The sequence below is a fragment of the Pipistrellus hanaki genome (genome assembly GCF_964339955.1).
Source record: "Pipistrellus hanaki genome assembly, chromosome: 7".
Classification (NCBI taxonomy): domain Eukaryota; kingdom Metazoa; phylum Chordata; class Mammalia; order Chiroptera; family Vespertilionidae; genus Pipistrellus; species Pipistrellus hanaki.
This window is the reverse complement of record NC_140509.1, coordinates 56,753,459-56,770,501: the sequence shown is the minus strand read 5'-3', so window position 1 is coordinate 56,770,501 and position 17,043 is coordinate 56,753,459. Positions and strand designations below refer to the sequence as shown.

Genomic DNA, 17,043 nt, shown 5'->3' with positions numbered 1-17,043 from the left:
CATTCCAACAAATCTGAAAGCAATTTGTTGGGGGTAGTGGGGAAGACAAGGTGACATCAAGGTTAGATGAGTCCTTGAAATTTGCTCCATCTTCCTCTCTTTTTTAAAAATATACTTTATTGATTTTTTTACAGAGAGGAAGGGAGAAGGACAGAAAGTCAGAAAGTCAATTAGAGAGAAACATCGATCAGCTGCCTCCTGCACGTCCCCTACTGAGGATGTGCCCGCAACCAAGGTACATGCCCTTGACCGGAATTGAACCTGGGACCTTTGAGTCCTCAGGTCGATGCTCTATCCACTGAGCCAAACCAGTTAGGGCCCATCTTTCTCTCTTTGATTGTCTTTTCTTTTTTATAAGACACAGCAAATTCCTAGAATAATGCTGCTTTATGAACCTTACTTTTTGGAAAAAAGTCACAAAGAATGTAATTTATTGGAAAGTATAAATCATGCACTATTTAGTACTCATTTTGATGATATAAAAAAAATAGGATTCATGTGATACCAAAAGAGAAGATAATAAGAAAAAGATGATAATCTCTATTGGTCCTCAAGCTATCATTGAAGCTCCTTATTTCTTCCTGGTACTTCACAAATCTTCAGGCTATTTAATATTATTAAAGATTTCTTTTTAAATGTTAGCATCCAACCCAGGCCAGTGTGACTCAGTGGTTAAGTCAACCAGAAGGTCACGATTCCATTCCCGGTCAGGGCAAATGCCCAGGTTTCAGGCTCAATCCCCAGTAGGAAACATGTAGGAGGCAGCCAATCAATGATTCTCTCTCATCATTGAAGTTTCTCTCTCTCTCTACCTCTTCTTTCCTCTCTGAAATCAATAAATATATTTTTAAAAATAAAATGTTAGCACCCAAATATTCTTATATAGGTCTCATATAGCTCTTTTTCTTAGGCACTGCATACAATAAGAAACTTCTAATACCTTCTACTTTGCTATTTGCCTAATAGGCAAAAATCAGTATTTTGTATAATTCAGGATGAATGTGGAAGTTAGGCTAGTAAATCTATTTTATCTATAGCCTGTAGCTAAAGTTTTTAATTTCTACACATTTTGGTGGCTATGTTTAGTATGTGATATTGATTAATTTTTACTTTGGAAAAATTGCATCTGTATTTTAGATAGTACACAAATCATATTTTTATATGCAAGTTTCCATATGCATATTAATCACTCACTAGTATTTTGTCCACATGAATAAGCTTCCTCAACATATAGATTTTTGCTAAATTGCAACCACATTTTTAAAGCAAAATATAATGCGGTCTTTAATTGAAACAATACTTCCTTAAATGTGGAAGTGTTGTTTCAATTAAATACAATATTCCTGTTGTATAAGGAAATGGAGAAGGATTTACAGTTTTGCACTACCAGTGCTTATCCACACTTCATTACTAATGCTAAAGGATCATTAGAAGCAAGGCTGCTTGGGTGTACAGAGAATGGCTACTTATTTATTCTCCCTTACTCTGTATTGCTTTGGGAAGTCAGAGATCACCCTCAGTCTCGTTTTACAGGTGGCAACCTTTTTCTTTTCATTTGCCAGATCTCAGTTTTCCATTCGTCTGAAAACTCGCTCCTCCCATGGGATGATTTTCTATGTCTCAGATCAGGAAGAAAATGACTTCATGACTCTATTCTTAGCCCACGGCCGCTTGGTTTTCATGTTTAATGTTGGCCACAAGAAACTGAAGATTAGGAGCCAAGAGAAATACAATGATGGATTATGGCATGATGTAAGTTGAAGGCAGAGAATATTATTCTCAGCAAATATTCACCACTGGCAAGTGGTCTGGCACTAATGCCCCACTATTGGTTTCTCTAGAAGCTTCTATTTTAAACTTGTTTCTATATGCTCAGAGTTCGATTTCAAAAGCTTTTATTGATTTCTTATAAAAATCCTGAAGCACACTCTTTTAAAAGAAATACAGTCTGAGTATAATTTTTTTTTACCAATTTTTAATGCAACTATTTTAACCAAAGAGTCAATGGCTAACATAAACTGAAGTTTGGTGTCTAAGTATTTTTCACTTGTGTTTTTCCTACTGCCTTCATATTCTAGATTTTCAACAACAATTGCTGAATGTCTTTCCTGAACTAAGATGTGAAAGATACAAAGTAAAGAGTGTAGGAAGACAGGACATAACAGGAAGAACTGCCTGAGTATTGAAGCAAGTCCATGTGTGTATAATGAAAAGAGTAATGTCAGCAATGTCAGCTGCCCTAAAATAAATTACAATAGATTTAGGAGACAGCACGTAGGCTGGCCAGCTGGAAGAGTTTCATAGAGAACTCTGCTAAATATATGCTACATTCAGAAGTTAAGCCTGTAACTTTAAATCAAACCTCAAGGCAAGAGACAAACTCCTGACCTTCAGAGAAGGACCCTTTTTCTAAAGGATTTCCGCACATTTCCCACAGTATTGAAATAGGAAAGTTGGGAGGGGAGCCCACATGATCTTTCCGCTCATCTAGGGATGTGCTTGAGATGTGCTATTTACCTTCTCTCCATCCAGGTGATATTTATTCGGGAAAAGAGCAGTGGCCGACTGGTAATTGATGGTCTTCGAGTCTTAGAAGAGAGTCTGCCTCCTACTAGGGCTGCCTGGAAAATCAAAGGTCCCATTTATTTGGGAGGCGTAGCTCCTGGGAGAGCTGTGAAAAATGTCCAGGTAAGTCAGGTTGTGACTATGTAGAGTCGTTGACCTTTAGAGCTGGAAGATCACTTACTCCAGCCCTCATTCTGTGATTAGGAAACTGGCCAGAATGGAATGGTAGTTTGGCTGGAGATGAGTGAGTGTTGGCCACCCTCTGGCATTACAACAAACTCAGAAGCGATCTTTTTATTCTAGGCAGAGGTGAGATGAAAAAAATTTCAGAGGTACAAATTGGAATGAATATTTATGTTTAAAGAAGATTTTTATTTATCCAGCAAGTACCCATACCTTTATGGAAAAAAAAAAGTCATTTGATTATGTATTATTGAGTGAAAAAAAAAACCTTTTGGGCAATTATGTAAACCATGATCTCATTTTATTATTATTATTATTATTATTATTATTATTTTATATTTTATTGATTTTTTTACAGAGAGGAGGAGAGAGGGATAGAGAGCTAGAAACGTCGATGAGAGAGAAACATCGACCAGCTGCCTCTTGCACATCCCCTACTGGGGATGTGCCCGCAACCAAGGTACATGCCCTTGACCGGAATCGAACCTGGGACCTTTCAGTCCCCAGACTGACGCTCTACCACTGAGCTAAACCGGTTTCGGCCATGATCTCATTTTTGTTTCTTAACACACACACACACACACACACACACACACACAATTTGTAAATGTGCAAGGAAATATGGTTACCCCGAGAGAAGTGAGGACATAGTAAGAAACATGTTATTTTTATAATTTAAAAGTTTAAAATATTATACTTTTAAAAAACAATTTAATAATAAAGTGACTGCTTTAAAGGACCAAATTTTCATATATAAATACAGATTTGATTTTAACACAGTTAATACATTTCTAAGAATCATTAACATATGGGATAACACAAAAAAAAAGAGAAGGGGGGTTTGTGTTGAATTAAATATTAGGTAAGTAGTCCCATTTTATGACCACCTCTTTAAAAGATTTCAAAAGCAGTTATCATGTCCTGTGGTATGATAGATATTCAACCTCAAAAACAGCCAATGAAGCCAGAAATTTGAGCTTTCTGATGTTTATTTAGCCATAGTAAATTTAACAAGAACTTTGCTAGCACTTATCAATGCTAGGTGATCTTGGACACAGCTATTCTTCTTGAAGAAAAACAAACTAGGATACTCCTAATATTCAGTTTGAAAACCACAATTATAATTTATTTGGTCATGGTATACATAAACATTTTCATACTTAACTACAACAGACTGGCATTATCAAGGAAAATTTCAGCTTGAAAGAACTAGTTAAAAAGCAACTACCTGGAAAGCTATTTATCATTCAGATAGCTAAGATAAAACAGGTTTCTCTTGATACTCAAATTCCTACATTTTTATTCCCTTCGGCGCATCTGTGAGTGTTGAGAAAGTGGATTTTAAGAAATGTCTTCTTCTCTCAGATAAACTCAGTCTACAGTTTCAGTGGCTGTCTCAGCAACCTCCAGCTCAATGGGGCCTCCATCACCTCTGCTTCTCAGACATTCAGCGTGACCCCTTGTTTTGAAGGGCCAATGGAAACAGGAACATACTTTTCGACAGAAGGAGGATACGCAGTTCTAGGTAACAATGACTTATGCTGAAAACGTGAATCATGAAATACTTCTTTCTTAGGAGTGGATAACAGGAATATTGGGGCCCATTAGTTAGAACTTTAGAATGCCAAACTCACTCAGCACTAGAAAACAGCCTCTTTCCACAAGGACCACTTTCTCCCTTCCTACTTCTCCAAACCAGAAACCCATGCCCACCCCTGTTTGCTTTCCCTGACCAGAGCGCCTCCACAGCTTCTAAACCTCTGGATGTAGACCATCTTGGCTCCTTTAGAATTGTCCATGCTGCTCTGTGGTCTGATCCATGTCAGCTCTCTACCATCTTGCTCTCTAGGTCTCCCTCTCTTCCCTCATAGCATGACCCATTGTCCCTACTAAAGCAAGTTCCACTTCCTCCCCTTGCACTACAACAGCAGCAGACAGTGCTAACCTTCGGAAATTTTATTTCTGAACTAGAGCCCCAGTGCATGAAATTCTTGCACAGGTAGAATCCCTAGGCCTGGCCAGTGATCAAGGCTGATCTGTGGGATGACCAGAGGGGATGGGGCAGGCACTGGCACCCACCTTGGCTGGCCTGGGGCCTGCAGCCTGGAGGCAGCTCTTGCATGGAGCATCTGCCCCCGGGTGGTCAGTGCGCATCATAGTGACCAGTTGTTCCACCAGTCATTCCGCCAGTCAATTTGTATATTAGGCCTTTATTATATAGGATTTGTATTCTCCTTGGCTATTATCTTCTCTCTCATTCAGTAGTTTTATTGTATGTTTCTAGTCTGACAGTCCCTCTGCCAGGTGAAGGAACATAAAAGTTCTAAAAATAAATAGAAGCTTAACCGACTACACATAATCATTATCCAGTACATTCCAACAAATATTCCTTAGAACAGCCATTAGGTGTAAGCACCAGGGTAGGTGTTGGGAAAGAGGATAGAAAAAAGGTATAAAATGTTCCAATATTCCCTGTTATCAGGCACGTAGGTACTTTGTGCACCTCCTGAATAAAGACATTCCAATGCAGCCAAGTAGACCTTCTAAAACCACCACCATGTCCAACAGAGTAACTAGAGGGAATATTTCCTCTCTTTGTCTAACTCATATTACTTTCCTTTCCTTTTCCCTACTAAAGCACCTACACTCACATTTCTCAGCCCTTCATTAAATTTCAGTGATAAGATCTCAGAAACATGGACAGCTTAAAATGCATAGCAACTAGCACAATTTATGTTCTCCATAAACATTAACTATTAATAGCAGGGAAAATTAAAAAGTGATTTATTAGGAGACACATCGAGCGAGCATTACTAAGATGCCCCAGTTTGCAAAGGATCTCTTGGAGTGAACATGGCCATCCTCAAGAAGAATTCGTTTTCTCTCATCACTGTAATAGCAGCTCCTAACTGCATTTGCTGATCTCACTTTTTTCCTATAAAATGCTCTGCAGCACTGGTGGAAGCTATCTTTATTTGTTTAAAAATTGTTTTATAATACAGATCTCATCAAGTCAGCTTTATCATTCAATGAATTCAAAATAAAGTCTGGCTTCCATATTTGCACACTAGAGCCTTCCCACCGTGCCTCCTCCTCCCCTAAAGAGGACAATTCAGCCACATGAGCTTCACAGTGCTCTCCAAACACTCCAGCCTCTGGACCTATGGTAACCTTTCCTCCTTTCTCACTTTGGACATATTAAATGGTCCTCCGCCCCTTTGCTCCCACAGCCATAGCATATTTCAGAATGCTGTCCCCACCCCACAAGAGTGATGTACTGCTATCTCAGTTCTCTACCGAGCTTTCCACAGTGTGTTTGACATAAAAAATGCCACTTTCTACTTTTCTGCTAAAAAAAGACATCATACTTTCAAAAATACATACAAAAATATATTATTACAAAGTGACACCATAGTTACAAAATGTAGGTTGCTGTTCTTGAGACCTACAAGTATTTCTCTCCATAGATGAGTCTTTCAACATTGGATTGAAGTTTGAGATTGCCTTTGAAGTCCGTCCCAGAAGCAGTTCCGGAATCCTTGTTCATGGTCACAGTGTCAACGGGGAGTACCTAAACGTTCACATGAAAAATGGGCAGGTAGTGTGTTAAAAATCGTCTTAACGGGCTATCTCCTGTGACCTTGGATTCTAGATCTAAAGCAGATTTATTTTACAGAAGGATTTCACCAATCTTTCCTAACTGGGAGGGGGGGAAAAACAGGGGAGCTATAATGTGAAAATTAGATGCGGGCAATATTTAGATTCAAATTTAGGTATATGCTGGGAATTGATTTGATTAGAGCAAAGAGCCATGGAAATATGATATAGGTTTTTTTAAAAAAGGATCAACAATAACCACATAATTAAAGGGTTTTAACAAAAGAATTGCATCTTTCTTTTTACAACAAATGGAAGCAGCAAACATACCCAACTATCAAAACCTACAAACATTAAAACATCTAGAATCTATGTATACTAGCTGTATACACATACATATATTGGGTCGGCAACTAAGTAATTGCGAATTTTTTAAAGAAAATCAAAGACAATTTTTCATGGAACTAAATAACTTTATTCTGTAATGTATTGCCCATTTTGATCAATGACCTTTTGCCATCTTTCAGGCAGCATCATAATCCCACGTTCAAAAAACTTCTGGTTTTTATTAGCAAAAAACTGAATCAGGTACGATTTTGACATCATCATCATTATTGAAATTTTTACCATTCAAGGAGTTTTGTAAAGATCGAAACAAAAAGTAATCAGATGGTGCAAGGTCAGGACTATATGGTGGATGTGGCAAAACATCCCAACCAAGCTCCATTAATTTTTGCCGAGTGACCAAAGATGTGTGTGGCCTTGCATTGTCATGATGGAATACAACACCTTTTCGATTTGTCAATTCGGGCCGCTTTTCTTCAACTGCATTGTTTAATTTCGTTAGTTGTTCAATGTAGACATCAGAATTGATCGTTCAGTTGGGTGGTAAGAGTTCAAAGTAGACAATTCCTTTGTAATCCCACCAAACTGATAACAAAACCTTCTTTTGATGAATATCAGCTTTTGATGTTATTTGAGTTGGTTCACCTGGCCTGCTCCACGATCTTTTCCGCTTGATATTGTTGTAAACAACCCATTTTTCATTGCCAGTGATCAGTCGTTTTAAAAATGGATCATTTTCATTACGTTTCTTTAGCAAATCGCAGCTGCTAATGCGTTGCGTTAACTGTGATTCTTTCAGTTCGTGAGGAACCCATGTATCGAGTTTTTGAACATAGCCAAGTTGTTTTAAGTGATTTTCAATGCATGTATGTGATACATGAAGCTTCTCTGCAATCTCACGTGTTGTACTGTGACAGTCCGAATTGATTATTGCTTTGATTAGGGCGTCATCAACTTCAACTGGACGACCAGAGCGTTTTTCATCTTTGAGTGAAAAATCACCAGAACGAAATTTGGCAAACCAATTTTGACACTGCCGTTCTTTTAAGGCTTCGTCACCATAAACAGCACATAACTTTTTATGAGCTTGCGATGCGTTTTTCCCTTTGAGGAAATAAAAAAGCAAAATATGACGAAAATGTTTCTTTTGATTTTCCATTTTTCAACAAACGCCAAATGAAAACTACAAAACAGATCAAAAAACTTTTTTTACTGATTAACAGCTGAATAGCCAACTATCAAATAACAAAATGTGTTTTACATTTGTACTACGTCTGCAAACCTAAAAATTCAACTGAAGCCATATATGTGTGAAACCCGCAATTACTTAGCTGCCGACCCAATATTATGTTCAGAGCTAGAAATTTTAAAAATTGTTATAAATACAACTTTCATTCTAAAACATTACTAAAGAACTTCCATGAGATCATTCAAATATAAGAAAAGGCAACATATTTTATTGTGTCTCTAACTTGATATAACTGATTTTGAGTTCTGATACCTTCTATTAAACCATTTATTAATAAAATGAGTTCTTATATGGTGCTTTCTATGTGCAAAGCACTCTTCTAAATATTCCATATGGACTAATTCATTTAATCCCCCAATACTCTGCGAGGTAAGTATTATCATCCTTGTTTTACAAATGAGAAAGCTGGCACAGAGTAAGTGGGAGCACTGGGCTATCAACCCAGGCAGTTTGGCTCCAAAGCCCATGCTCTTCACCAATGCCATAAGTGCTTTGTCTAACACTTTAAAACGTAAAGGACTTCATTCTCTTATCTTACTATTTCTCTTCCTCATCTCTCCTGTCATTATTTTGTTCTTTCTTATCAGAGCATTCAGTTCAAACTATTTCATAGCCTATTGCAGAGTGACCCCTGGTGTTCAAATTACAAAGCATGCATAAATGTGTGTTAAACTATTGCTTCCCTGGGAGTTATTTAAGAAATTCCATTCTATCACGGTGAAGAGAAATTAAATTAAGATATATAACGTACCGGTACCCGGTCTTTTGCAGGTTATAGTGAAAGTCAACAATGGTATTAGAGACTTTTCCACCTCAGTAACTCCCAAGCAGAGTCTCTGTGATGGCAGATGGCACAGAATTACAGGTGAGGAGAGCTGTGTGTCCTGGGTTTCCTTATAAAGTGAGTCCACACACCCACCTGTGGGATGATGCTGGGAAGAACTTCGACTATAGCTTATATGATGGGATAGATGATAAATGAGAGTCTAGAAGTAGCTGAGAATCAAATGTTATTGTACTAAAATGTATATTGAATCCACATGTTATTTGAAAATATGAATGCTGTCAAAATAGTCTTGGGGAGTTATTTAAATAATGCATAACTTATGGGGCAAAATGTGGCAGTATCTTAAGTATTCTTAAATGTCTATATGAAAAGAGTATCTTAAATATCCTCCTTTTCAAAGGAAAATGTCACAATGATTGCTTGGTTAGACATTGATATTGTCAATAATATAAAAGAACATGTGGGATTTATTCTGAATAAAACCTATTGCTGTGATAAATAAGTTTATGTGGAAATGAATCACTCCAGTGCTGTCTTTGACCAGCCTTTGCCTTGTATTTTAGTTATTAGAGATTCAAATGTGGTTCAATTGGATGTAGACTCTGAAGTGAACCATGTGGTTGGACCCCTGAATCCAACACCAGTTGATCACAGGGAGCCTGTGTTCGTTGGAGGTGTTCCAGGTAAGAATTGTTTAAAAAGGACAAGTTCGGCCGAAACCGGTTTGGCTCAGTGGATAGAGCGTCAGCCTGCAGACTCAAGGGTCTCAGGTTTGATTCCAGTCAAGGGCATGTACCTTGGTTGTGGGCACATCCCCAGTACGGGGTGTGCAAGAAGAGGCAGCTGATCGATGATACTCTCTCATCGATGTTTCTAACTCTCTATCCCTCTCTCTTCCTCTCTGTAAAAAAATCAATAAAATATATTTAAAAATAAAAAATAAAAAGGACAAGTTCCAAATCCGAAAAACAGTAAGTTCTCATCATTACTGTTATAGTATTAAGAACTGAGCCAAGTGTTTTTACAATTCACCCAATAACTCTAAGGATTTTATACACAATGTCCTTTCATGGGAAGAAGTATACTGACACCTGTGACTCCTCACACCAGGATTACAGTGAAGTAACATAGAACAACTATACTCCCACACTCCAACCAGTAGATATTACTCTCCCTCTGCAATGTTTATCTTTTTCTTTTCCCTTTACAGAGCCTCCTCGCATGCACACAGTGAAATACTATCTCTAGCACAAAGAAAACTCATTTTCTAATTCTGCTCTAGGATCTGAGAACCTTGGAGGACTAAAAGTGTGCTGATAATGGCTTTCCTTACTTAGTAGGAAAGAAGAGAATACACAGTTCTCCCTGTCCACGATTAGGCTAAATTTCCCAAAAAGCTGGAGACCTGAAGTTCTGTTGTTCCTATGTAGTGGCATTTCCTAAGGGAGGTTCCCAGTTGCAATTCTGTAAACTTCATCAGTAACATCGCTGCTGTCATCTTCCAGAATGGTGTGTAATTCAGGATGATGAGAGGACACATATGAACAGCCCCCATTTGTTTTGAACCTCAGAAGCAGGCACCATGACCTAGCTGTTTTAGTGTTGTTGTTTTTTTAATTTTATTGATTTTAATACTCTGTTTAAAGTATTATAGATTTTCCTTTCCCCCCCCCCCCATTGACTCCCTACCTCATCCCTGCCCCCACACCTCAACACACTACAGTCTGTGTCCAGGGGTTACTCATATATGCATATACAATAAATTCTTTGGTTAATCTCTCCCCACTCCTCAATTCCCCCACCATCAACCCCCTTTCCCTCTGAGATTAATCAGTCTGTTCCATGCTTTTATGTCTCTGGATCCAGTTTTTTCATCAGTTTATTTTGTTCATTATGAGTGAGATCATATACCTTTCTTTCTCTGACTGGTACCCCATGAGACAGCATGGAGGGACCATGACCTTTCATTAAATGTGTTTGTTTTCACACATTTCACTAACTTGGAAAAACCCAATGCTAGATAGCTGGAGAAAAGGGTATAAGAAAAAGATAACAAACTTTTATATCTGGAATTTGGCTGGGAGGTTAAGGAAAAACAACATGAGTTTCCCTAGCCTCCTAACTAAATTATTTTAGACTGGCCCACATAAAGGCAGATAATGCTTGAAGTAAGAGAGCTAGAAAAAATGGATAATAATAAAATTCTGCATCTAATTTTGGGTATTCCCAACACAGTAATAACTAAACTTTCCTCTGCTTTATAAAATGTAAAATTTTCAAACACCAGTATTGACAATGGCAGTAACTTACTGATGAAATACTTGGGACAGCCATAAAGCAACACTTCCTCTCCTTTATTGTCCCTATCCCTCCCCATCGCCATTCCAAGTCCTCTCCTCCTGCTCTTGCTGGAAGGGAATTTTGGCAAAGGCCATCACAGCACGTCATGCATTACCATGTAGATGTGTTACATCAGTACTTGTATTTCTTCACATTGCTTTCTTTCTAGACATCACAATATTGTTTAAAATATTTCAAATTTTCCCAGAGCCTACAGGATCAAATTGAGTATAGCATACATAATCCTTGATCATCCGGCCCTTCCTTAACCCTGCCTCTGGGGTCTTCTCACGCCTTCTGGGACTTGCAGCTTCCTGAGTGTGCAATGATGCTCTGTTTGCTCCAGGCCTTTGCCCAGGTGCCCAGGGCCTCAGTTTCTGGAAAATGTTCTTCTTCTTTTCCTCCCCTAGTACCTTTTCAAGAAGTCACTTCTTCCATTCTTCCCCCAAGGTAACTCCTTACTGACCTTTAAGACTCATCTCAGACTCTGCTTGCATAGGCATGCCCCCTCTCTCCCTAGAAAGTGCTGTGCATACCACTGTTACAGTGTTTACCACAGAATGCTGTTGAAATAAGGAGTACATCCCTTGCAGCCAGGGAACATGACTTCATTCAACACACAACGGACATTTATTAAAAGTCCATAAAGGCCATGCTAGGTTCTGGGAGACGGACAAAACAAGCATGGCCCTTCCTCATAGGAGTCATATTTGTTCTTTACTTTGCCCCCGAAGTACTTACTGCATCATACAAACAAATATTTGTCTCTTTGATTTTTGCTAGTTTTAGATTCTGACCTCATCATCACATACCACCATCATCTCTCACTACAACAGCTGCTAAGCTTCACAGACTGGGTGGGCAAGATGCCCCGGGAGATAAATCCAGCCTGCCTGAGACATCATAAATAGTGAATTGTGTTTAATTCTTATTGGTTTTGAGAGTAGGGAGGAAGCCATCAATTTGTTGTTCCACTTGTTTACGCATTCATTGGTTGATTCTTATATGTTCCCTGCCTGGGGATCGAACCTGCAACCTTGGCATATCAGGACGATGCTCCTACCAACTGAGCTACTTGGCCAGGGAGAATAGCAGATTTTAGATAATGAGCCAGCACACAAGAGCTAGAACGTGCGGGGGGTGCCTAACCACCATCCCAGAGCTTTTAATTCCTTCTAGAGATCGTGCCAGCAAAAGCAATTATAATTTAAGCTGGATGTCATTCATTACATCATTTTAAGCTGTTCAAGATTAATTCCACCATGATCACATCAGAAAGTGGAGCATGAAACAGAATAAGTAGAGGAAATTAGGCATAAATAAAACCCCCATATGAAATGAATTCTCTTAGAATCCTAACCAGTTCTTCTATACCAGGTAGAACCCTGGTGACATTATTTCTATTAATAAAAAGTTAACTCATTAAAATTCAATGATGTACACCAAAATAAGTCAACTTTACTGTAAGATAATTTAAAAATCAACATTAGAAGTAAAAACTTTTTTGTTACTATAGTCCACATGTGCGCACACACACACACACACACACACATACGCACGTACACACACACACACACACACACACACACACACACAAATCTGACCATTCATTTCTTTCCTGAAAATCCTGAATTATCCTGTATACAGCCAAGCTTTCAAACTGAGGAATGTGCACTCTTAAAATCAGGTGTTGATTTTATTAGGGTTCTGGAGTACTTTATTATTGTCATTACCTATGGTATGTCGAGTCCTGAATTATGCACACCATAAATTTCTGTATGAATTATTTTCTCTAGATGACATCCCCCATGAACTAAAAAGTGGTAAGTTTGGGCAGAATCAAAATCCATGTTCTAAAACTAGACTCTGAAATGAGCAGAAGACAAAGATATTTCTAAATAGTTTTTCATGTTTGCTCATATTTATTCTGATAATGTATACTGAGCAAGCGTAAAAAATATATATATAGTCATACTAATCAAGAGAAAAGGGGAATTGATCTTTCATGCCCCCTCCAAATCTAAAACTTTATAATTATCATTCTAGCTATGAAATGCTATTTCCATTATTTATTTTAAGTACAAAGCTTCTGTATAATCTTAATCTACATTGCTTAGAACACATATTCCAGTAGCTTGATGCTTAATTTGCTGTGTTGTTTTATGTTCCTTCTTGACTTATTTCTAAGTACTTTGCATCTTTTATCTGCTCTTGCTCACGTAGCTATTTGTACATAATAATAAGCTATGGCTTAATGGATTTTAATTTCATAATATTTCTAAGCTCTCTAAATTGCTTTAAATTATATTGCTTCTATCATCCCAACACATTTAATTGTGTCTGTGCAATTAATAAGCATGAGGCTTCTTCTAGATCTCTAATTAAGATAAGAAAGTTCTCCTGGAATACCGCAGGGCACCTTTGCCCACACAAAGACTAGGCTGGCTATCACTATCCTATTTATAGTTCTTAAATCCTGAGCCCAGAAAAATTAAAACTTGGTTTCTTCCAATTCATTATTTTCTCATTATGTTTTATGAGGTTGGCAAAAGTGTGGAGGCTTAAGGGTGAACAATAATGATACCAATTAAGTAGAAACATTAACCAAGTCCAAAAATAGTGTGGAAACTAAAAATTCTTTCCCCTTCTCAGCAAAACACACAAAATAAGTGAGGCTCGGGTAAAATTAACTCTAAAAAGTACAGGTAGATCCTGAAAATTCACTGCTGATGCTTTGCATGTAACTGGCTAATTCTGTCTTGGAAAATGGCTGAAACATACTTAGAAATTTGATTGTGAAAAACATGGCAAAACTTTATAATTACCGTATGTTCATATTACTTCAAAAGCAGACTATGTTCCTGAGAATACTGGAAAATAACTGCATCTCATTTTTGACATGTAAATCATCCTGATGTGAGCAATTTTTACCGTAATATCTGGCTTGGAATGCCTCAATTGCCATCTCTGATTGCTTTCTTTCTTCAGAGTCTCTACTGACGCCACACTTGGCGCCTGGCAGACCCTTCACAGGCTGCATCCGTCACTTTATGATTGACGGGCGCCCCGTGAGCTTCAGTAAAGCAGCCCTGGTCAGCGGCGCCGTGAGCATCAACTCCTGTCCAGCAGCCTGACACAGCAGAGCAAAGATGCCCGAGTACAAAGTTCTTCAGAGCACTGAGAGGAGCACCAAGCCAGCCGGGGGACCAGCAACCCTTCCTCCTGCTGAAGCTGTCAGCCACGACCTAAAGGAATCATCAGGGACTGGGTGTTTATTATTTCTCATTTGGATTCTTACTTTGGATCTAAAATGTCTGCAATCAAAGAAGTGTTAAACTTACTTGTACTGTATTACTTCCTGCTCGTGAAATTACTGTTCCTGTTTCTAATAAAATGGAAGGAATTCTAAATAAACACTGGCACACATTTTTTAAGTGTGGCTAGATCCTCAGATTCATCTTTCTTTCAAGGAATATAATGTTCAATCTACACTGAAATATCTTTGGTATGTTTTTCATATCCTAGAAAGATTTACTGATTTACATAACATCTAGAAACAGATGACAGATTTGCTTTTAGCACTTCTGTTTGGTCTATCAGTATAACAAGAATATTTTAGGTTTATAGCAGTTATTAAGCTTTAATACATTTCTAAAAAGTTACTAGAAACATTAAATTATTCTTTAATTTTTCTAGATAAGAAAAAATGAATTAAACAAACTACGTTTCTCCCTTATTTAAAATAAAAATAAAAATAAAATTGTACACAAGGGGAGGCTCCTGTGGGATATTATTATGGTGTTCTATAGGAATCCTGGAGGGTGTGACAGCAGAGAGACTAGGAAAAAATAATTAATTCAATTTAAAATTATAGAAGTCACTTTATTAAAAGCTTTTTACCTTCACATATGTTTAGCACAACTAGTCTTCTCTAAAATTTTATAACATTATATATATATATATATATATATATATATATATATATATATATATATATATAAAGTCTAGAAAAATAGGCTTGAATAATGGGTGGAATATTAAAATACAGCAAATGAAATAAAAGAATTGTACATGAAAAGGTAATCAAACTTGAAAACAAAAATAGGCCCTCATAGCAACAGGATTAAATATATGGGGCGTAGAATAATTGGGGAAAGGGGGAATAAAATATTTTGAAGCATTACTAAGGGAATAAAATAAACTTTTATCTTTAAATGTTATATATGTATACTTAAAATTCCCTGCTACCCTTTTGTCTTGGGTACATATCAATACAATCAGCAATGTAACATAATGATTACATTGATTACATGACTACACACACACACACACACACACACTATAAAGAGACTAGAAATGCACCAGAAGGAGGAACTGTCCAGAATGTAAGCTACAAAAATGTTTAGGTTATGCACTGATGTGTTATAAGAGCCTAGAATGGTGAAGTATATGCTCAATAAATATTTGTTGAGTGAATTTCAGGAAAGCAGAGTTTTCATTAAAATTAGCCCTTCACCTCACCTCCCAAGGCAATCACTGGTAAAGTGCCTCAGAGTCTGAAGAAAAGAAAAACTAAAATTGACTTCTCCAGTTGGGTTTCCCCAAGCCCCAGAGATTTCAGAGCAGGGGAATGGTGCAGCCCATCATCAATACGGAAGCATTCCCTCAAGTCTTTGGTAACCTGTGAAATCCTAAGAAGTCCCAAAAAGTAAGAAAGAAGTTTGGCTACCATGGATAAAGCCACTTAAGTTCATAAACTTCATTCCCAGATGACTCTATCAGGGGACAGGGATTGGTGGGCAGAGGCTATCTGAGGTTTAGAGATAAAAGCCAGCTATGATCTGCCAAAGCATGGGTCAGAGAGGCACATGCACCAGAGGAATGCAGCATGACACTACCAGTCAGAAGCAACAGTCGATTCCCTCAAGAAATAACTAAAGTTTAGTGATGGTGAGTGCTCAGCATTGAGTCCCTCACCAGCCCCACCAGAAATAGTGAGTTTACAGTAAGCTAAATCAGCCACCTTAACAGAACGTTTTCAAATGATCATGTCATAAAACAGTCGATGACAATCTGAAGAACTAGAGGCACAGTCCATGGATTCGTGCACTTGTTGGGGGTGTGGCCTATGGGGATCAGCCCAATGTGGGAGCACCTCTCATCCTGGTCAGCCAAGCGATTGTGGACCTGCCCTCTGAGGAGTTGCTCCCACTGTGGGTATGCACTGAGTGTCTGCCCCCTGGTGGTCAGTGCATAGCACAGCAACTGGTCAACTGGTCATTCTGGTAGGTTCCACTGTTGAGTCACTAGGCTTTTATATATATATATATATATATATATATATATATATATATATATAGGCTAGAGGCTTGGTGCACAAAATTCATGCATGGGGAGGGGGGAGTCTCTCAGCCTGGCCTGCACCCTCTCGCAATCTGAGTCCCCTTTGTTCATCATAATTATACTTTTATCTACTACTGAAATATTTGTGGTAGATTGTCAATTAATGCTATCATCTGTCATTCTGAATCTGCTTCTAGTGACAAATTCTCTAGACTTAAGATTGTCTAGTCCTTTTTTCCATACATGGTAATTTTTTATTGGATGTTGATCATTGTGAATTTTCTTTTTCTGGAGCTTGATTTTATTGTAGTTCTTTATATTTTGAGGGTATGTTTTTCCCTTCCTTGAATACAATTCAGTTACTTGGAAATAGTTTGATTCTTTCAAGTTTTGTTCTTATTGCTTGTTAGCACAGGTCCAGAGCTGCCTTCAATCTCAAGCTATTCCTATCCCCCAACCTCACAGCCACCCCCACTAAAATAATATCTTGCTGAGAACTCCATACAATGTTCCTGTATTCAAAGATTTTAATACAGTTAAACCAGTTTGGCTCAGTGGATAGAGCATCGGCCTGCTGACTGAAAGGTCCCAGGTTCGATTCCAGTCAATGGCATGTACCTTGGTTGTGGGCACA

At 38.0% G+C, this 17,043-nt stretch overlaps 1 protein-coding gene across 2 annotated transcripts in view; it reads left to right on the top strand.

Moving 5' to 3' along the window:
• LAMA4 (laminin subunit alpha 4) overlaps positions 1-14,492 on the top strand; it is a 123,378-nt gene extending 108,886 nt beyond the window's left edge. For both annotated transcript variants that reach the window (XM_084889870.1, XM_084889869.1), the window contains exons 33-39: positions 1,563-1,752; positions 2,533-2,688; positions 4,114-4,273; positions 6,216-6,346; positions 8,711-8,804; positions 9,290-9,409; positions 14,055-14,492. In XM_084889870.1, coding sequence (XP_084745996.1) covers positions 1,563-1,752; positions 2,533-2,688; positions 4,114-4,273; positions 6,216-6,346; positions 8,711-8,804; positions 9,290-9,409; positions 14,055-14,200 — 997 coding nt within the window. In that variant the 3' untranslated portion in view covers positions 14,201-14,492. The remainder of the gene's footprint in view (positions 1-1,562; positions 1,753-2,532; positions 2,689-4,113; positions 4,274-6,215; positions 6,347-8,710; positions 8,805-9,289; positions 9,410-14,054) is intronic.
• Positions 14,493-17,043: the final 2,551 nt, after the last annotated feature.